Here is a 22,373-nt window from a genome sequence, read left to right on the forward strand (position 1 = left end):
CTAAGGTTAAATTGAGATCAGTACACCCTCCAATGGTACAGATCAAAATCTCTACACTGTAGTGTGTCATAGATTTAAAGAAGGAAGGTTTAAAGATAATATCTGTTCCTACTGCAATACTCTGTCCCAGCCTAGGGCAGAAGAGCTCAGACCCAGTAAGGGCACTTGTCATGCCCTGGCACAGGGGGTTGGTGGTTGATTCTGGCAGAGTGGGCACTGGGCCCTAGCAGTGCTGGCAACAGCACAGATGAGAATTTCAGAAGAGTTAGCCAGGGGATCCAAGGGTGCAGATACAAGGCCTCAGAGGCTGAGGCTACCGTGGCAAAAGGCAGGTCCATGGTAGCCTGTTGCTTACTGTAATGTAAAACTGATTGGTCCTTTCATATTGCTCTGAACAACACTTAGCGATCATTTTATGGTGGCATCATTGGGATGGGGTTTGCTTTCAGGCAATAAGAGATAATTGAAAGTGTCTAACCAGCTCCTACCAAACAAGAAGGGGGCATTTCCTCAGAGTCCTCTCTTGGGGTGAAGATTTTGTGTTACCTCTTCCCTTACCATGGTATTCCCAGGGAGGAGGAGGTCTATGATGAAGATCAGTGATTTTGAAGGAAGTGTTATCACCTTTGCTATTTCTACTTCTGTTTCTGGTCATCTTTTTACATTGAGAGACCCACTATGAACTGCAAAAATTTGGTATTACCCACTACATAGACCTGATCATTTAGACCTGAGATTCAGTCCTTCTTGATACTTTTCCAGATTCAGTCATTCCTTCAGGGAATTGTTACATGTTTTTTTTTTTTACCCTTTCTCCTTTAGTGATGCTTTTATCAGGCTTCTTTAATACTGGAAGTCTAGGTTGACCAGTAATGGCTCTAAAGCAATTTAAGTTAATGGAAGGTCCTCTAGACAAAGGTGTCAGACTTGAGGCCTGCCAACAGCTTGTGCTTTCTGAAACAGATTAAAATGTAATTGGGAAATGTTTAGGAAAATACATAAAAATATAGATAGTTTACTTATAGTTTAGAAGCCTTTATCACCAAGGACTAGAAAGTGGTAGAAGCAATATCCTAATCCCTCCCCCCATGCAAGTCAGGCAAGTTTTTTCCTCAAAAGGAGGTCATTTTGGAGACTTGCTTGGCTCATTGAAGGCACAGGATGTTGACATCACTTCCTTATTGACGGAGTACAAAACACCCACAAAGAGCTACAGGCACCCTTTCTGATACTTTACTGGTAAAAAAATGATGGCAAATCAAGCAATGGAGTATCACTCAAATCAAATCAAGGTAGCCTCAATGACTATTCTTGTTGAATGTCCTTTTACTGTTATGGTCAAATAAATCTCCTTTTCTTAACTGTTGAATGATTTTCAAATTGCTCATTTTGTTCCAGTACCCAACTTAGACTATCAGAAAACTGGCCCGAGTCAGGCCCAGCCAGGAACAACCTGTCTAGAACCTGGAAATACTGGCAGTTTGAGTTCTGGTGATACCATGGATTCAGTTAATATTCTGGTTAGTGTGATGCAACTGCTCCCAAGTGCCAAAGAAATAGACAGATTGAAATTGGGTTTGCAGTCTGGTGTTACAACTGTTGTGATAATGGTAGAGTGGAGAATGGTAGAGTAGATAATATTTCTTCATAGTCTGGTATGATAAGAAGGCAAGCTATAATGGAACTTATCAAAAATGACAATACCCCACCTGTTGGAAATATCTTAGTGCATATGGCCTTGACCATTAAAATAGGCAAGCCATGAATGTGTATGAATGGACTGAAGATATGAATACTTTCATTATACAAATATACTATATATCATAACCAAATTAGAAATAGTTCTTACCAGTTTTAGGGAAGGGTTTCATGCTCCTTTCTATCAATAATATCTTCTGTTCCAAGTCACACAACAAAATACTACTAGCCAGTGAATGGCAATCATAGGGAATAATTAAGCCTTGATTGAATAAAACAAGAGATGAAATTGAAGAGCTATTAAAATCTGAAGAGGGAAAAGTTGAAGAACCCGAGGTCATTGAAAATCTGCACTAACTGCCAAACTCCAGAAAGTCTAGTTAATAATGAAACAGATCAAAACAATACCCATGTCTCAAATGATTTTGAATAGGAGATGTGTTGAAATTTTAAAAGGCCTCTTTGAGTTCAATATAATCAGTCTAGTAGACCAGTTATACTAAGAGTAATTTTATAATTTGTAAAAGAGCATATATAATTATAGATAAGATAGATATGTATGATCTTATGTATAACATTATATCTGATATAGATATAGTATATATAAGCTACTTGTAATAGCTTATATATCAAATCTAAGACATATAGATATAATATATAAGGTATATGTAAGATCTTATATATAATTATAAATAAGAGTAATTTTATTTCTATATTAACATATTTATAATCAATATATTTACATATAAATTATATAAGAGTAATTATTGATCAATGTAGATTATGCAAGGAAATGGTAGAAAATGAGCAAGAATGTAAAAAAAACTTAGCACCTACTGACTAGTTAGCAAGACATAACCAGGTGGCCAGGATTATACATCTGAAGATCATTCCTTTTCTTGAAATGACAGAAGACAAATCCTTATCCCACCAATACCTTGAAATATTCTGGAGAACTTGACCTATGAACTGGACTACCATCATAGAGCAAACTATTGCATGGATAATATTGATCCATAAACACTTAAAAAGAATTTAAATAGATCTTACCAGACTAACTACTTATAATTTCCAAGCTACAGGAAATGACAGCTTATTAAAATATAGAGACCTAGCAGAGGAGATCATCTTACGTAGGAACAGAATGATACACATATCATCCCTATTGTCCTGTGGGTTACTGGAGACACACTGAAGATGCTTTCTTTAACCTTACAAGGCATGAGTTTACATCATAATACTTTTATCAAACTACAGAGACTTCTTTTTTTTCTATTAAACATTAAATAAAAAAATAATACCAAGGTAGAGACTTGTCTCAGGAATGTTTTTATCTGAACCCTATTGGAAAAAAGATGAGATGATCATGATGCTAGTAATTAATTAATGATGATGATGATGATGATGACAATACCTTGTGCCGATGTAACTCCTTAACTTTTTCTAAGGACCTTCACATCTATTTTCTCCACATGGTTTAGTGAAAAAAGTATTGTATTGCATCTGCTAAGAGTGGGAGACTCAGAAGGAGTCACAGGTCCAGTCCCTATTCCTATGTGACAGGCACTGGATATAGAAAGACAAAACCAAAGTATTTCTGCCCTTAAGTATCTTCTGTTGTCTTGGGGAAGACTGCATGTGAACAAAAAAGCATGTGAAAAATTTGCATGCTGTGAGTTGGGGAAAGAGTATTCTAATAGTTAGGATTCATGTAGAAGATGATGCTTGAGCTGAGCTTTGAAGAAAAATGGAGATTCTAGGAAATGGAAGTGATGGAAGGAGTGCATTCCAGGGACAAAGTATAGTTAATGTAAAAATCCCAAGATAGGGTGGGGTATATGGGGTATTCAGGGAGGACTAGCACCTCTGGTATGAGGGCTTGCTGAGCCCCTTTCAGAGCCACTGATCTATTTTTGGTGTTGATTTTTCATCCAACTCTCACTTGTGACTCCAAGAAGCTGTAGCATGTGTGGTGGCCACACCCTGGTAAAACTGTCTTGGCAGATGGGCTTAACCAGGTTGAAGCTAACCGACAGCCTTTAAACCTCATCAGTGAGTTAGGGAGTTGTCTACCCCAAGCATGTGAAGACTTCCCTGGATGGAATGAATGGATGAGAACAATTTGTTCCAGCAGCCATGAAAGCAGCACTATGGAGCATTTAGAGCTTAGACATCACAAAGATTCTGAGGTCATCCAGTGTATTCCAGACCAGTTGTCTTGATTTTTTGTCTTGCCACTGAACTCTGGAAGAGAAAGTGAGGCTGATGACTTTGTGCAACTCTATGTCTCTTAAATCCAGTTCACAAGCATGTTAAGACATAACCTAAGATGTCATTGGTCCTCTTCAAGAAATTGAAGGCAAACCAATATAGGAGATGGAGTTTTGTGCGTGAGGAGCAGTAAGATAGTCAATTTGGTTAGACTGTAGAATGTCTAATGTCTACTGTATATAGAATGTATACTAAGGCCTCAAAAAGTAAATTGAGGTCAGGTTGTGTAGGGCTTTCAAAGCCAAAGTTGTTTATATTTGGTCCTAGAGGCAATAGGAAGCCCCATTTGAGTTAATTAAGTAGAGAATATCCATTAAGTATGATCAGAACTGCATGAAAATATTACTATGACTTTACTTTCATAATATGAGGAAGGTGTGTAGGTATGATTTATTGGCAATTTGGGATGGCATAAGATTTAGCATGTTGATTGATGTATCTTTTAGAGGCTAGGAATAAATATCTCTTAATTGAAATGTTACTGGGGAAATCAGCTAGTGAGATGAGGGGTCTGCCCTTTTTGAAGAATTATGTATTTCATTTATGAGTAAAGCAAGTGCATGTGTGTGTGTGTGTGTGTGTGTTTTGTGTGCACACATATGGACATAATCTGTAGCATTGGATTTGGATAATAGGATATAAAGCTGGAAGGGACCTTAGGAATCATATAGTCCAATTTTTGTGTCATTGACTTCTTTGGCATTTTGTTGAGGCCTATGGACCTCTTCTCAGAATAATGTTCTTAAATGCACACAATAAAATACATAGGATTTAAAAACTAATATTTAAATACAGTTATCAAAACAAAAAACCCCCCACAAGTTTATAGTCTAGTGTGAAACCCTTGATCTAGCACAACTCCAGCAGTACAAATGAAGAAACTGATGCCGAGAGAATCTAAATGACTTTCCTATGGTCACTCTGGTAGGAAGTGATAGTCAAAACTTGAATTCAGTTCTTCTGACTGTACTCATCATGCATTAGGTGAAAATGTCTGAAAATAGTGTTTTGTACATAGTGGATGCTTAATAAATGTTTATTAAATGGGGAAAAAGTAGGGGAGGGAAGTTATTGATATTCCTAAAAGGTCCTTCCTGTTTTGCTTTTAGCTGTCCAGCTCAGCCCCCAGCATCCTGGCCCCAGTCCCTGCTTGCTTTGGTCTCCATGGTCAGGGAGCCAAAAGCCTCTTTCCCATTGGAGGGAAAATGTTGACTGTGGCTTGGTTTTGTAACTGTCAAAGCGTGCCACAGATATTGACTTGATAAGCTTTTGGGTTGAGCACATGGGTATTAAGGGTTTGATCTGGGAGCCAGTATTTGTATACAAATGAATGAAATCTCAACTGACTATGTGGCTTGATTTTCCATTCTTAAAATGCCAGTTAAAACAACAACAACAACAACAACAACACTATTTTCAGACAGGAGAGTGATTAAAAAAAAGTCTTGCTGCCAGTTCAAGTACTGACAAAATGAGGAAAAAAGTAAGAATATTTCCATTGTTTCTGACAACCTCTTTCCTCAGCCTCCGCTTCCTTTTCCCTACCCCGCTCTTATCCCTCCTGCCCAACAACAAAATCCTAAGCCTTCTAACCAAATGAAAAACTTACCTTGGCAACAACTCTGCTCAAGACTATGAGATTTGGCATAAAGAAGGCTGGTGACATCAGCCAGATTTCTCCTTCTTTTCCAATCCTCTTATTGGGATGTGGATCACATCACTCTAAATAGCGAGAGCTTTTGATAAGCTAGAGGTTGTGAAGCCTTTAAGCAAATTTGGGTCCTTGGAGAAGCAACAGGACCAGTGGTATTAAGTTAGCATTTTGTATCAAAAGTTGAAGATGGGGTATGGGGAAATGTTTGTGTGTAGGGGTGGGGGGATGGCTTGGTTTGGAACAGCAGTGTCCATGGGGCTAGGAGGCTGCTTTAATTCACCTCTAATTTAGTACTTGATTCAATTTAGTTATTTAGAAACATATGTAAGGTTAACACAATGCATGATCATATTTCTCCTCTGCCCCAACCATACCTCTTCCCCTTCAAATATAAACTTTCAAATGAGTAGATTATAACTTGTGGCCCACAATTTAACCTCCTCAAAAGGAGCTAGAACTAGACTTTTTGGAAGTTTGAATGGTAGAGTGGATAGAGAGTCAGTAAGCTTGAGAATCAGGAATGCTCAAATTCTGCCAACAAGATCTTGATTTTCTGCTTTTATAGTGGAATGGACAGTCATTCATAAGGGACAAAAAGTAAACACAGAAATAAGAGACATAATGTGGAGTCATGGTTAAAGGTCTGGGCTGAGAGTCAGAAATATCTGGGCTCAATATATAGGCAAGTCATTTAACCTCAGTGCCTCAGACAACTCTCTCTAAGACCCTAAGTTACAAAATTATTGATCTGCATTGATGGAATGAAATTCCTTGTTGGAAGTTCTTTCTTTTGAGGAAATCAAATCACAGGTGCAGATTGCCTTCTCCCCCAATTAAATAACAAAACAAAACAAAACAAAACTCTTTTAAGTTACTGGAAAATCCTCTTCTCTTGTCTGTTTGCTATTAAAATTTGATTATGAATCTTTGTGCAGCAATTACTTGTGAGGATGCTTTACAGTAAGACTTTATCTGCTTTTATTGTTTCATAACTTTGTGATGAATTATTGCTATTCCCATTTAACGCTGAGTTAACTGAGACCCAGAAAAATGAAAGCATTTTTAGCACACAGCAAGTATGGATCAGAACCAAGATGAGCATTGCTGCTCTTGTCCTTTGAAGCTGTTGTCTGTCTCTTCCTCTGCCTGATTCTATTGAACACATAAGCAAAAAGACAAGGAAGAGAGACAGAGCTGCTTTATGACTTGTCTTTGTCTCACTTACAGCCTCTACCAAGTAGCCTGGTCAAATAAATGCCGGAGGTGCCAGGATGCTTGCCAGAGCTGGCAGCAGTGGTAAGCTACTGTGTCTCGATGCCCTTCTCTTAGAAAAAGTTGCTCAGAAAAGGCTTTTTGACATTCAGAATTCGTCCCAAAAGAAAGTAAACAAAAAGTCATCCCACCCTTCTCCTCCTGCTAATTTGACCTTTATTCTATCCAATGATGCACATAAGATTCCTTTGGATTGGAATGGTGGCTTATACATCCTTTGACTGTAATAGTTTTTGCGAAGAGCAGTGACTTTCCCCCCCCCCCCCATAGTCTCTTCTAATTATTAAATCCTCCTCATTCTTCCTGTTGGATAGGTCTATTTATCTTGGGAATATAATATTAAGTAATATCCAGTATCATATGGGGGTGTGTGGATAGTAAGAGTTGACCTTGATATAGCATGTGAAAGTTTACAAAGCACTTTACATTCATGATCTCATTTGAGAGACTTCGAAGCAACACGGTGAAGTTGTTGCCACACTATCATATCATTATCCATATTTTATGGATGAAGAAAAGGAAGCTTAGAGTAGATAACACAGGATTACACAGCTACTAAGTCTCAGAGGCTGGATTTGGACCTAAATCTTATTTCACCCTGAGTCCAACTATACCACCTGCTGGCTACAGATATCTTCCTGGGGTCCATTGGCAGGAATTCCATTCAAGAAATGTGTAGGTTAAAAAAAAATACTGAGAAATGGCTAGTGGAGGAATAAAGATATGGCGAAAGAGCCCTTTATCTCAAGTTCAATTCTTTCCCATTGGGATGTGGAATCTTAAAGAAATGTAGAAGGCACTATTTGTGCTCTCACACGAGCTCTCTTTCTCTCTCTTGCTCTCTCCTTCCCTTCCTCTTTCTCCTTTCCACTAATGATTGGGGAACCTCTATTGATATCTCTACCTTACAAAGTCAGAGAGTACTTTTGTAAACGTTCTTTTAATTAAAAGACTTGCCTATATCTTTTATTTTTATATGACAATCATTTCTGGATATAATCCCTCCTCCTTAGAATTGAACCCTCTTTTTTTTTTTTTAAACAAAAACAGGTAAGTAAAAACAGCTAATGCACAGCAACTGAGTCTGGCTTTGCATGTAACATTCTGTCATTTATGATGGCAGGAGGGCAAAATGAGGCTAATCCACCTGTAGCTTCCTGACAGTTCATAGCAGCCTCTCATTTTTCTGCTCTCTGCATAATTATACTCAAGATTTCCTTTTAGTGGACTTTTATTGTACAGATTCTTTTTGGGAGAGTAAGAGGTGGTATGCTTTTGCAGTGAAAAAGTAATTCTGAATGACTTTCTATGTAATTAGGGGAATCCTCCAACCTTTCCATATTTGAATTTCCTCAGATGTTCTCACATGTTTCTAAGTATGTAAGCATAACAATGATGATAATACCTTGGGTTTCAATAGGACCTGAAGAACACACATAGGCATTGTATCATTTATTTTCACAAGATACCTATTTATGTGGAGTGGGGCTGGTGTTAGCCACCTTTCATAGATGGACAACCTGAGAGACAAAGAGGTCAAGTGTTAAGCCCAAGTCCATCCATTGACAGAGCCAAGGCCAACATAGAAGCCTCCTTCTTGGTTCCTTCATAATACCATTTTGCTATATATTGAGAAAAAAAGACAATTAGAAATGAATGTTCCAACAATAAATGCTTAGATCACTAGCATTTTGTCTCTGGATGTTGAATAGAAAGTAATTAAACTTTTTTTTTTAAGATCCGGAAAAACATTATGTAGGTTTTCTAGTGAACTCCTACTCCGTCTTCAAGACAACCTTCTGTGCCTCAGCTTAAGTACCCATAAGAACCTCTGCCATTGTGTTTCTTCTCTCTCTGGCGTGTTTACATTCATAACTTTAATGTGATTTTTAGAACAGAGAACATTTGGTCAGGAAATTAGCATTCCTTTTCATTATGCATTTTTTTCCCTTTGCAGATAAGGCCTCAATGTGATGTTTTTGTTTAAAATAACTTTCTAACTTTTTCTGTGGATTTTATACTCAAGTTATACTTTTTCTCCACATTATTATTATTTTTTTCTGGGAAAGCTCATGCATTTTACAGTTGGCATGTGAAAAATGTACATCTGGTTATTTTTAAAAGGAGAAGAGCACAGTTTCTAAATTGTTGCAGCTTAAAAAAGGGGAGAAAGAAACTGAATGTCTGGATAGTATTATAATTTTAGTTTTCTTTTTCTCTCCAATTGATCTAGATAAAATCCTTGATGTTGAAGCTTCAGAAACTTCAGGAAAAAGCAGTTGAAGAAGATAATTATGATAGAGGTAAATGCTTTCCCCCCACTTCCTTATCTCTTCTGTTTCCCAGGACTTCCCCTTTCTTCTCTGTCCTTTGTCCTCCCAAAATGAGGAGTCTTAGTAGATCTCTGAGCAGAATCCAACTAGCAATATTTGAGTTTCCTATAATATCATTCTTCTGAGGACTTCAAAGAACTACATGTGAATCCTTTTTCTTACAGTTGTAATTGTTTGATTGCCAACAGACCTAGGCAAGTGTACAACACAGAAATTATATTTACCCTTTGTCTACTAATTCTTTTTTTTTCTTGGTGAGGCGATTGAGGTTAAGTGACTTGCTCAGAGTCACACAGCTAATAAGTGTTAAGTGTCTGAGGCTGGATTTGAACTCGGGTTCTCCTGACTCCAAGGCCAGAGCTCTATTCATTGCGCCACCTAGCTGCCCCTTGACTACTAATTCTTCATGGTAACTGTGGCCTCATCAGTATATTTTTTCCCCCAGTGATGCAGATTACTACTCAGTCATGCTTGTACAAGTGTAAAGAAAGACACACCCAATCCATTTCTTTGTCCAGGAAGACAAAGTGCTCAAAACGTATGGTGTTTCTATGAGCTTAATGGACACTACACTCCAGGGCAGTCCCTCCAGGTCATCAGCCTCTTCCTCTCTCCAATGAGTGGCTAGGCTTTCACTGCTTGGTAAGGAGAAAAAGAGAAGTGATGAGATGTTGAAACTAAGAGTCAATTGCTGTGAACCAAAGTCAGAGGGATGGGGAGAATGTGTTGTTCCTCCTGGCCATTAGACAACTGGAAGTGGTTTTAAAGTCATGGGAATGCCAGGGCAGAAGCCTTTATGGAAGGCTTACCTTTTTGGGTCATGGCATTGAATCCATTTTCCTTGTTCCCTAAATGATGAACTGACTGTGGGGAGAGGCAGTTGGAGATCTCTATCAGCAACAGGAAACTGGACGCAGAAGCCCTGGGAGTATGACCTGCATCCTGAATTCAGTCTGGAGTCCATGCCCTTGGTCTCTGGGATCAACCAAGACCAGGCGCTAGGATTCTGAGTCCTCATCTAATGACTAGCATCATTGGATGGCTTGCAATGGACATCAGCTGGAAACTGTTGTACTGTTGAACCTTCTTTGCCTGCTCATAGGAGGAATAGCCATGGCAAGTTAACATGCCAAACTATTTCTTCTCTAGAGCTCCTGGGTTCGAAATGGCCCATGGAACAACCCATGTGCTGCCTGGGAGCTTCCTAGTTCTAGCAGAAGTGGGTACTCAGCCATATGGTCAATATGTTTTTTTTTTTAACCATGTATGGTTTTATTGTTTTTATTAATTCTCTCCAGAGAGTAACACATTTTAAGTTAAGTATATTCTGTCTGTTCCTATGGAATGTTGACTCCATTATGCCAAGGTCAGGTGACTAGAGCTTAGTGAAATATCCTAAGTTTAGGAAAGAGGCAGGGTTTTCAAATAGGATAGGTAATTCTGTTTGAGTAATTCATCATGATTACACCCTCAAGATTAATGAGATTTCAGGACTTCTTCAAGAGAGGTGGAGCTGAGGAATAGGAAGCCATCTACTGTCTGCTAATTGTAGAGAACTTAGTACTTCTGCAGGATTGGCTTAACTCTGAAGGTAAGCATGGTTTTCCCTGCTCCTAATTCATCCTGATGAAAAGGATCAGATAATGGCTAACGATGCTGCCCAGTTTTTAATGACGTATCATTATTTTTTCTTCAAAAAGAAAACATACCAATTTGTTTATGCCCTATTATTGGTTTAGGAAGTGTGAAGGTTACTTTTTGGAGCTGGTAGGTTGTTGATCATTGGCTGGCATAAGATTGGCCATGATAACCTCTGAGATATTCCTTCAATTCAGTGCTCATGGGTTTACATATTGTGTTTCTCCAGATGTGACTACTGCTCTAGGCTCCAAGTTATCCTGTGAGCTAGTCAGTCAGTTAATAAGCATTTATTAAGTATGTACTATGTGCCAGGTGCTGTACTAAATGCTGAGAATAGATAAACAAGTAAAAGATAGTCCCTGCCCTCAAGGAGCTCACAGTCTAATGGGAGAGATAACAAGCAAATGAATAAGTGCAAATAAACTATAAATAGGATAAATAGGAGATAAAAGAGAGAAAGCACTAGAATTGAAAGGTATTGGGAAAGGCTTCCTGTAGAAGGTGAGATTTTAGTTGGAACTTGAAGGAAGCCAGGGAAGCCAAGAGATGGAGATGAGTAGGGAGCACCGTTCCAGGCATGAGGGGCAGTCAAATAAAATACTGAGAAATGGAGTGTCTTGTTTGTGGAACATCCAGTAGACCAGTCTCATTGGGTCAAAGAGTATGTGTTGGGAATAGGGTATAAGAAGACTGGAAAGGTGTGTGTGTATGAGGTGGTGGTGGTGAGTTGGTTGTGAAGGACTTTGAATGCCAAACAAAGGATTGGGTATTGGTAATAGAGGGAGTAGGGAGCCACTATAGTTTATTGAGTGAAGTGGTTGTGTATGACATAGTGAGACCTTTGCTCTAGGAAAATCATTTTGGTAGCTGAATGGATGATAGATTGGTGTGAGGAAAGACTTGAGGCAGGAAGACTGACTAGCAGGCTATTGCAATAAATAGTTCAAGTGATGAGGTGATGAGGGTACTTGGGTAATGGCAGTATCCGAGGAGAGAAGGGAATATATTTGAGAGATGTTGCAAAGGTGAAATTGACAGAACTTGGCCACAGATTGTATATGGGGAGGTGAAAATAGTGAGGAGTTGAGGATGATGCTTACATTGCCAGCTTGGAGGACTGGGAGGATGGTGGTACCCTCCATTACAGTAAGGAAGTTTGGAGGGAAGGAAGGCTTAGGGGGTTAACAGAATGAATTCAGTTTTGGACATGTTGAGTTTAAGATGTCTACAGGGCATCCAGTTTGAGATATCTGAAATGAAATTGGAGATGCAAAATTGGAGTTCAGCAGAGAATTTGGGGCAGGAGAGGTAGATTTGAGAATCATCAGCATAGAGATAATAACGTGTTTCAATTTTGCAGATCAGCAACTTAGCCGCGATTTTTAATCTTTAGTTGCCTGGTGCACTGAACCCAGGACGAGTCAGAGGAAGGACTTCAGTTAAGGTCTTCCTGACTTCAAGGCTGGCTCTCTAGACATGACTCCAAATGATCTGTGTTAATGTGTTTAATCCATAGGAGCTGAGGGGATCAGCAAAAGAACTAGTGTAGCCTCAGACACTTACCAGCTGTGTAATCCAGGACAAGTCACTTAACCTCTGTTTGCTTCAGTTTGCTCATCTGTAAAATGGGAATAATAATAGCACCTACCTCACAGGGTTGTTAGGAGAATCAAATGAGATAATGTTTGTAAAGCACTTAGCACCATACCTATTATTATTGATAATTATCATTATTACACATCAACCAAATCACTCTGGTCTAAGAGACAACAACTCCCTTCCCATTTTCAGGCCACGTAAATACCCTGGTAACAGTGCTGCTGACATTATTATTTATGCATTTTACTTGTCCATGGCATCTCAAGGGAGTCTGTTGTGCACAAGGGTATCATAGACAGTTGCTGTCCAATAGTCAAGATGGTATTGTAAAATACTGACATATTGGGGCAGCTAGGTGGTGCAGTGGATAGAGCTCCGGTCTTGAAGTCAGGAGGACCTGTGTTCAAATCTGGTCTCAGACACACAACGTGTACTAGTTGTGTGACCCTGGACCTGTCACTTAACCCCAATTACTTAGCAAAAAGCAAAAAAAAATACTGATATATCTCAAGTAGGGATTGAGAAGAAACTCGATTAGGGTCTATGAGTAAATTGTGGAAACCTCAAAGTTACTCTGAATACCCCTTTTGCTGAATATTGATTCCTAGCACCCCTTAGTTGTACTAGTACTATCACTAGTACTAGTGGTAATAGCAGTAATAATGTTAGGTCTGGACTTGTGATTTCATTTGTGTGGGGAGCTTCCAAATTGAATTTTTTTTCTGCCTTTGAGATCAGCAACTCAGCCATGATTTTTAGTTTTTAGTTGCTTGGTGTACTGAACCCAGGATGAGTCAGAGGAAGGACTTAAGTTATGGTCTTCCTGACTTCAAGGCTGGCTCTCCAGACATGACTCCAAATTGTATCTCTTTAATGTTATTATATTTGTATTTATTTTTGGATTCCCTCCTACTTGTGAATAGCATAAAAAAACCATAAAAGCCCAGCATATAATCAAGAGTATGTTGGCAGAGGGAGAAGGTAAAGAGGGGAAATATGCTATCATTAAGCACCTGTTTTGTGCTAGGCATTGTATATATAATCAAATGAGATAATATTAAATTATCTCATTAATTAAGTTAAATGTTATTAATCATTAATTCAGTGTTAATTAAGTATCTTATTAATGATGAGATAATACTAAATAAATGAAGATCAAAGGAGATAACAGTAACTGGCACATAGTAGGTGCAATATGAATGCTAGTTGTTGTTATTACCATCATTATCACCATTGTTATTGTTATTATTATTATTTTATTGGAGATGCTGTGAGTAGATGAGGAAAGAGGTGATGGATGCTGAAGTCATGGCATCTGGAAATGATAGCAATGATTTAGTGATTAAGGAAAGTCATCATACAGCTCAGGGTTAGGGTTGAAAGGACGAGGAGACAGCCTGGTATCAGTTGAACTAAGTATTAGGAGAACTATATTCTAGTTCAGTACTGGCTTTGCCACCAGTGATGTCACCTTGAACTTCATTTTATTGTTCTGAGCCTCAATTTCTTTATCTGCAAAATGAGAGAATTGAGCTAGGTTTTATACACACACACGCACACACACACACACACACACACACATACACATACACATACACACACACATATATACACATACATATACACATACACACACACATACATATACACATACACACACACATATACATATATATATATATATATATATATACATATATATATATATATATATATATATATATATATATATATATATATATATATTTATCTCTAATGGTTTGTGAAGAGTAAGGAGAAGAGGCATAGAATCAGGTTTCTCTCCAGATAGGTTAAATCTATCTATAGGGTAGAGAACTGAGGCTTTTCAATAAGGTGCTTCATATTTTTCTTCCATAAACCAAAATATGTTTTAAGTAAAGTTCTTTCCTCCCTTGTATTCAGATAACACATTTGGTTCCTTTAGCCTCTCAACTATTGAAGATAATATTTGTTAGCTATTTTATAGCCTTTGAGGCAGAAACACAAATATATGTGTCTTTTTTGCCATGTGTATTTACATTCCCTTCTTGGTGGCTACCTTATGGTGGGTCCCCTACCTTGGGCAGGTGCTTTATTCACTAAGACAGTGACAACAGCTTGCCTTCCTTCCCCTGTTGTAGAAATTGCTGTTTTCCTAGCATCATCTGGACCATTGTTGAGGCAGCTCATTATTCATGCGGAAACCTGACAGCAGCAAGGTTAAACATGCTACTGAATGCAGTTAAAGAAAACAAAACAAAATTTAAATTCTAAACTTAAACACCCAATAAGATGAGCATTTGCATATATGAAGTAGAACAGAAAAGGTTTGTACTTGAAGCTGCAAATCTGTATTATGTACACTTCGCTTTTCTTTTAAAACATATGATAAATTCGATGTTATTTTCAAAGCTGTCCTGCTTTGTTTTGAACTGACCTTTCTGCTGTTCTCTTTCATGCATTTTAAAAATGCTTCTTTTTTAACATTTTTTCTTTTATTTTTTCATACTGGTACCCCTACTATACAGCCTCTTTCCCTCCCTCTAACTACTCCTTTCCCGCAATTGAAAGAAAAACAAAGCTCTTATATTGACTATGCATAATCAAACAAAACAACTCCCCCATTGGCCTTGTATGAGAATATATGTTTCATTCTGAACCTTGACTTCATCATCTCTCTTTCAGGAAGTGGGTAGCAAATTTCATCACTGGTCCTCTGGAATCATGGTTGGTCATTGAATTGATCAAAGTTCTGAAGTCTTAGTTAATCTTACTGTAAAAATTGTTCTCTTGGTTTTGTTCATTGCCTCAGTTCATACAAGTCTTCCCAGGTTTATTTGAAAGCTTCCCTTCCATAATTTCTTGCAGAGTAGTAATATTTCATTACATTCATATACCATAGTTTGTTCAGCTATTCTCCAATTGATGAGCACCCCCTTAGTTTCCAGTTCTTTGTTGCTACATGAAAAAAAGCTACTGTAAATATTTTTTGTACATATGGGTCCTTTTCTGTGTTCTTTTATCTCTTTGGGGTATGGGCCTAGGAGTGGTATCACTGGGTCAAAGGATACACTGAGTCTAATGACTTTTGGGGCATACCTCCAAATTACTTCATGAAATGGCTGGACCAATTTACAACCCCGATAACAATGTGTATCTGTTTATCCTACAGTCCCTCCAACAACTGTCAATTTTTTGGGGGGTCATGCCAATCTAATGGCAGTGAGGTAGAATCTCAGAGTTGTTTTCATATATATATTTCTTTAGTTACTAGTGATTTGGGGGCATTTTTTCCATGTCTGTGGTTAGCTTGGATTTCTTCCCTTAAGAACTACTAGTTCATATCCTTTGGCCATTTATCTACTGGTACTACAATGACAAAAAATTTCCAACCCTTCTCCATTTCCCCAAGCCCTATTTTGTTGCTTTTCTTGTGGGTTTGATGTATTTCTGGTTGAAATTTAGGAGAGAGGTCTAACCTGAGTGAAGTGACAAGGCTATATACCTCAGGAATTTACCTCTTCTGGAGCAGATGGCTTAATAGGATGGAGCAATAATTTATGCTACTTGGGCCAGCTTACCTGTAGGAAGGAAGGAAGGAGAGAAGTAAGGAAGAAAGAAAAAGGAAGAAAGGAAGGAAGGAAATAAGCATTTATGGTTTATTATGTGCCAGGAACTGCCATCAATGATGGGGACATAAAACAATTAAAAATAAAGATGGTTCTTGCCCTCAAGAAGCTTGCATTCTAATGTGGGAAGACAATGAGCAAAAGAATTGAAAAATTGGACATATTGACATCAAGAAGGGCAATGAAGACAGGCCTGGACCATTCCATAAAATGAAGGTTCCCGAAAGAACTCACAAATGAAAGAAGGAGGGAGGCCTTCCAGTAATGAGTAATCACCATCCCACCTTGGGTTTCTAAACCCATTTTGTACAAGGGGCATGTGGGCTTTTAGCATTGCCCTTCCTTGCTCCTCTTAGAATTCCCCTTGAGGTAGAGAGGGACCAAGGTCCTGAGGAACTAGGTAAAAAAGCTGGGGGCAGGGGTTGGACCTGCCCAAGGTTATGTGGAAAGTCAGGTTAGAACCAAAACCAGGACTCAGGTCCTCAGGTCTAATTCTTTTCTAGCATGAACTTTATCTCTGACATGAACATTTGTCTGCTTTTATTTAAGAGTATGGTTCAGAGGACTAGGAACCACATCTGAGTTAATGAAGTTCTTCAGTTATTTCAGTCAGTGTCTGGATAATTTGATCTTATCTGTTTTGATCTGATCTTATCTGCATGCTAATCAGTTGGTTATTTCATTTATATTGTTTAAAAAACCTGTTATAATTAAATTGAGTTCACCAACTTGATTGATTGAACTGATAGAATTAATTGACTGACTAATTTGTCCTCTGGTTCCTTACAACTTTTTGCTACTTTCCCATCTCTTTAGTCCCAAGTAATTCTTGCTTAACTCATCTTATAACTCATCCCAGAATGGGTCTTCTTACTCTTCTGTTTTCACTTGTTTGGTTTTGATTAATGCCCAGCTCTGTGATTTGATTGGTGTGAGGAACTCCAGGTTGAAACTCCCTCCATTGACTCAGACCAACTACTTCTCTGTAACTTGTAGTCTTAGAGACTTACCTTGGGCCCAGAGAAGTTAAAAAATGTACTTGCTTAAGGTCACACGGTGTATGTCAGTCAGGATTTTAATTCATGTCTTCCTTACCCTAACGCTGGCCCTTAGAATGGAGAGTCACTAGAACACAATGCTTTTCTATTTCTTAGTAAAAGTTTTAGTAATGGAGACCAAACCACAGTTTGCATCTGCATTACAAACATTATATCCTTGTCTTTGAGAGCATTCTCATTGACATAATTTCAATGCAATGAAAACCAAATGCCATGTGCCAAAAGTTATTTAAAAAAAAAAAGAATGATGATGGCTATGCAATATATTTGTTTTAGAACTGTGTTTGGATTCTCCTTGGGTGACTTACTAATTGTGTCTGTTTGCACCGTAGTTGATTTCCGGAGCACTGGTGGGAGAGGTGGATATTCTTACATCTTCTCATTACTTTGCTGAAATTAGAAATGCAGAACATTGAGTGAATGTCCTTTAGGATATATTGAATATGAACCAGCTGTTTGGAAGGGCCAGAAACTGAACTCTCAGGAGGAGGGATCTAGGCTATTTACATGTCAATATGTTCATGTCTTCCTTTGCCAGGCAAAGTGACAATCAAAGTGTTATCCAACCTGGAAAGATCAGAAACTGAATATTCCTTAACAGCTCCCCCAGTTTTCACTAAGTGTACCTATACCCACCTACCACTGTGACATTTGTTGGCAGTGAGGGTTGTCAACCTGCAGAAAATAACCATCAGATGATTTGAGAGTCATTCTCTGTTTGGTATTAAGAATTTTGTTTGTGTAAAGCCTGTCTTCCAAATTAAAAAAAAATAGTTGGAAAGCGGGCAAGCAACCTATTTTTAAGTCATGCAAATTGTAATTCAGCATTCAAAAATTTACTCTTCATCATCTCTGCCTATTTTCCGCCTCTGAAGGCTTAATTTCACAACCTAGATTCTCTTATCCTGTGTAGCTTTATGGAATGTCTGTTGAATGACATTGGGTGACATTGAGGAAATTGAATTGAACCCTGGTTAGGAAATTTGTTGATTTATAAGTATGGGGTCAGCTCAGTTGCTGAGGGCAGAGGGAGAGAAAAAAAGGGAAAGGAGGAACTATGAAAGTAGTAGAGAACCAAGATGAGACTGGAGAAGAAAAGGGATGAGAGACACAATCCCTACTAAACTTTTACTATAAGATGGCTATCTACCTCCATGTTGCCAGAGAGAGAGCTGAGATTGCCTCATACTTATTTAATTTCTTCATTTAAAATGGTTATTTCAAGATGTGGCATTCATTTCTCCCTGTCTAATGGCAATGACACGGTGCCTTGGTTCCTTTCTGTGGCTACTTGCCTGCTACCAGTTGTGGGTGATGGCCCTGTAGTGGAAGTTAATTTGTTTTTTATAAGCTGTCCAGTCACTTAATTAAATCTTGCCTTCTATTAACTGCTTCCCCTTCCCATCTCTACCCTCCATCCCATACTTGAAGAGGGGGAAGGAGAGTTGAAGCAGATAAGTGTGTTGATGGCTTAGCAGTTTAAATGTGGGCTACTTTTAATAAGCCTACGACTTGCTGATGCAACCCAAGGACCACTGGGCCCTTCCATATGTACTGCTGTTGCATTGTTAGGACTTCTGGGACTTCCCATCCTCACTGCAGCTGAACTTTGTTTTATATGTTGTCTCTCTCAATCAACTCAACTTCCTTGAGAGCAGAGATTGTTTCCCTTTTTCCAGTTCTATTCCTAGCATTTAGCATAGTTCTTGGTATGTAATAAATACCTAATTAGTTCATTTTGATTCATTCAGTTGAGCTATAAATTTGTAATGAGTGAAATCCACTCAGTTTTGTGACTTTATCCATTCATACTCAGCAACTCTGGAGCAAGAGTTGAGAAATCATTGAGATGTTATAGGATGAGGATTTGAAGTTTGGGAACAACATAAGGTTGGGCAGCAGGGAATTTGAGGTTAGTAACTAGGGAGAAATTGAAGAAAAAACTGTGGAGTCAAGGAGGCAAAGTAGAATGGAGGAAAGCGAAGCCAAAGTTGGGGACAAATCCTGAGAAAATTGGGATGGCAGGTGAAGAGAAGATTAAGCATGAGTCTGAGAAGGCAGGCTAAAATGGTGTGATCAGAGTAGAAGGTTAGTGTTCTAATTGTTGAAGAGGGGTGTAATTCAGAGAGCTAGGGAGGTCTAAGGTGAGGCCATTTTGGTATATGGCAAAAGGGAAGTAGGGAAGGTCATTAGATTTGAGGAGGGTTGAAATATCACGTGGTCAGTTTGTCTACATGAATATAATTTCCTGAGGATAATGGCAGGAGGTAGAATGGAAAAGTTTGTGAGCAAGAGATGCTAAAGTCATAGAAAAAATTAGAGGAATGACCTAGAGTTACTAGATTTTAGCAACAGAGATGTGGAGAAGGTGATGCAAGCACAGGGCATGGACTGTCATTTGGGAAAAGTCATTTTGGGAGGGTAGAGTACTGTAATGTAAGAAGTGGCAACAGAGGAACAAAGAATAACCTTCCTCCTGGCCCTATGGGTTGAGGGAAGTAGGAGAAGTAACTACTCATGGACTATATAGCCCAAGGGTTATATAAAAGATGTGGCATTCTCATAAGTGTCAAGTTCCCATTAAAGTGAAGAAGGGAAAGGACAGATTGTTGAAAAGTTTAAGAATAAGGAAAAGTTTGCTGACAGATTAGGGGTAGCAGAAGGTACAGTAGGGTGGGCTAGGTGATGGGTAAAAGAGGATAGAGTATGTCTGGGCACAGACACTGCTCACATTTAAGGCAGTGAAATTAGATCATAGAGCCTGCAAAGCCAATACAATATAAGGAGATTAGCTCCAGTGCTAAGATTTTTAAGACCAGTTGTCTAGTCAATTGTTAAATTAAATATTCATTATGTATCAGGCATGGGATAAGTGCTGAGTGTACTAAGAAATGAAAAACAATGGCCTGCCTTCAAGGAACTTATATTCTATTGGTGGAGACAATATGTGAGTGAACAGGTACATACATATCTAAACAGCTGCCACGTCTTGTAGTTTCTATATTTATAATCTCTCTCAGATTCAACCCCTTCTTCCCACTTAACCACCATGTTAATGCAGTCACTTAGCACCTCTTACCTAAATTATTTCAGCACCTTACCTCAAGTCTCTCCCTACTCCAGTCCATCTTACACACTACTGTAAAGAAAATTTTCCTTAAGTGCAGATCTGACCAGGTGAGTTTTCCACTCAATGAACTTGAGTGGCTTCCTATTGCTCCTAGGATTAAATATAAACTTTACTGATTAGTTTTTAAAGCCCTATATAGATTCGCCCCAACTTGTCTTCCCAGGCTCATTGGACATTACTCCCTGTCCTGCACTCTGAGATCTAACCAAACTGACCTTCTCTTTGTTCCACACACATGACATTGGATTTCTTGACTTCATGCCATTGTATTGGCTGTCCATCATTCCTGGAATGGACTCCCTCTTCTGCCTTTTAGAGCCTCTTCTTTTAAGATGCAGCTCAGGGGCCATCTTCTGCGTGAGGGAATTAAAATAACAAGTGGTGGTAGGAATTGAATGAACCACATTGACTCCATTTTGTGACTCGGTTCTGGGTCTAGTTTAGTTCCTTTTCTATTCAGTTACGGGTCTTGTCCATTTTCTGTCTTGTGAGAAAACTTTATTCCATTCAATCAAAACTTTATTGCATTGTTTGAACTACCCCAGCATGGATGGGAAATTGAACCACCTCTCCCTGCTTCTTAGAGACCCTAAACTAAGAATCTAGGTTATGCCAACCAGAAACCCAGTCAGATTTGAAGATTGATGCAAGTTTTCTCACAATTGTACGTCTCAAGCAACCCATATGTTTTATCTGAAAATTAGCCACTTAATGGTCAATCAGTTATTTTTTTCATGCTCCTTCGATTGAATACAAACACTTTGGGGGAGGTGTGGGAATCTCTTTTTCTGATTTCAGAGAATTATGCCTGTTTGCTCTTCCCATCTCAACTTGGAAAGTCTCTAATCTGTCCTCCACTAGGAAATCAGATTATCTAATTTTATATCTTTAGTTTTGTACCCTCTTAATTGTTTTCTTTTAATGAATTGGTTTTATTTCATCGTCTTCCCCTGTATTTGGTGTCCAGTGCCAAAGCTGAGGAGGCCTGGTCCTGATTTGTTATGCATTTTCATGTGTTGTTCAATAAATACATGTGCTTGAAAGCTCGAATTTTTGTTTCCTCAGTTACTTCATCTTTCACCCACCACAATATAATCATGTGATTTCTGTTGTTATTGCTATTAATATGGTCAATTATGCTGATAGTTTTCCTAATATTGAACCAGTCCTGCATTTCTGGTATAAATCTCACCTGGTCAATGATCTTTGTGATATATTGCTGTAATCTGCTTGCTAGTATTTTATTTAAAGATTTTTTCCATCAATATTCATTAAGGAAATTGGCCTATAGTTTTCTTTCTCTATTTTTTTGCTCTCCCAGGTTTAGGTATGAAAATAATATTTGTGTCATAAAAGGAATTTGGTAGGACTCCTTCTTTACCTACTTAAAAATAGTTTATATATTATTGAGATTGTTCCTTATATTTTTGGTAGAATTCACTTGTAAATCCTTCTGGTCCTAGGGATTTTTTCTTAGGGAACTCATTGATAGCTTGCTCAATTTCTTTTTCTATGATAAGGTTATTTAAGTATTCTATTATTTCTTCTGTTAATCTGGGCAGTTTATATTTTTGTAAATATTCACCCATTTCACTTAGACTATCAGTTTTACTGGCATATAATTGGGCAAAATAACTCCTAATAATTGGCTCAATTTCATTTTCATTGGTGTTGCATTCACCGCTTTCACTTTTAATACTAGTATTTGGTTTTCTTGTTTCTTTTTTTAATCAAATTAACCAATGGTTGATCTATTTTATTATTTTTTTTCATAAACCCAGTCCCAGTTTTATTTATTAGTTTATTTTTTTTTTACTTTCAATTCTACTAATCTCTTCTTTGATTTTAAGGATTTCAATTTTGGTGTTTGGGATTTTAAATTTGTTATTTTTCTAGTTCTTTTTCTAGTTTTTTAAATTGCGTGCCCAGTTCATTGATCTGCTCTTTTTCTCTTTTATTGAGGTAAGCATTTAGAGATGTAAAATTTCCTCTAAGTACTGCTTTGGCTATATCCCATAAATTTTGGAAAGTTGCCTCATTGTTGTCATTCTTTGTGATGAAATTACTGATTATTTCTATGATTTGTCC

At 38.1% G+C, this 22,373-nt stretch overlaps 1 protein-coding gene across 2 annotated transcripts in view; it reads left to right on the forward strand.

Annotated features, from left to right (window-relative positions):
- Positions 1-22,373, forward strand: part of DISC1 (DISC1 scaffold protein) — a 527,908-nt gene that overhangs the window by 80,186 nt on the left and 425,349 nt on the right. For both annotated transcript variants that reach the window (XM_078156229.1, XM_078156230.1), the window contains exon 3: positions 9,129-9,198. In XM_078156229.1, coding sequence (XP_078012355.1) covers positions 9,129-9,198 — 70 coding nt within the window. The remainder of the gene's footprint in view (positions 1-9,128; positions 9,199-22,373) is intronic.

This window comes from Phascolarctos cinereus, unplaced genomic scaffold (genome assembly GCF_003287225.1).
Source record: "Phascolarctos cinereus isolate Bilbo 61053 unplaced genomic scaffold, phaCin_HiC Scaffold_5;HRSCAF=322, whole genome shotgun sequence".
Lineage (NCBI taxonomy): Eukaryota > Metazoa > Chordata > Mammalia > Diprotodontia > Phascolarctidae > Phascolarctos > Phascolarctos cinereus.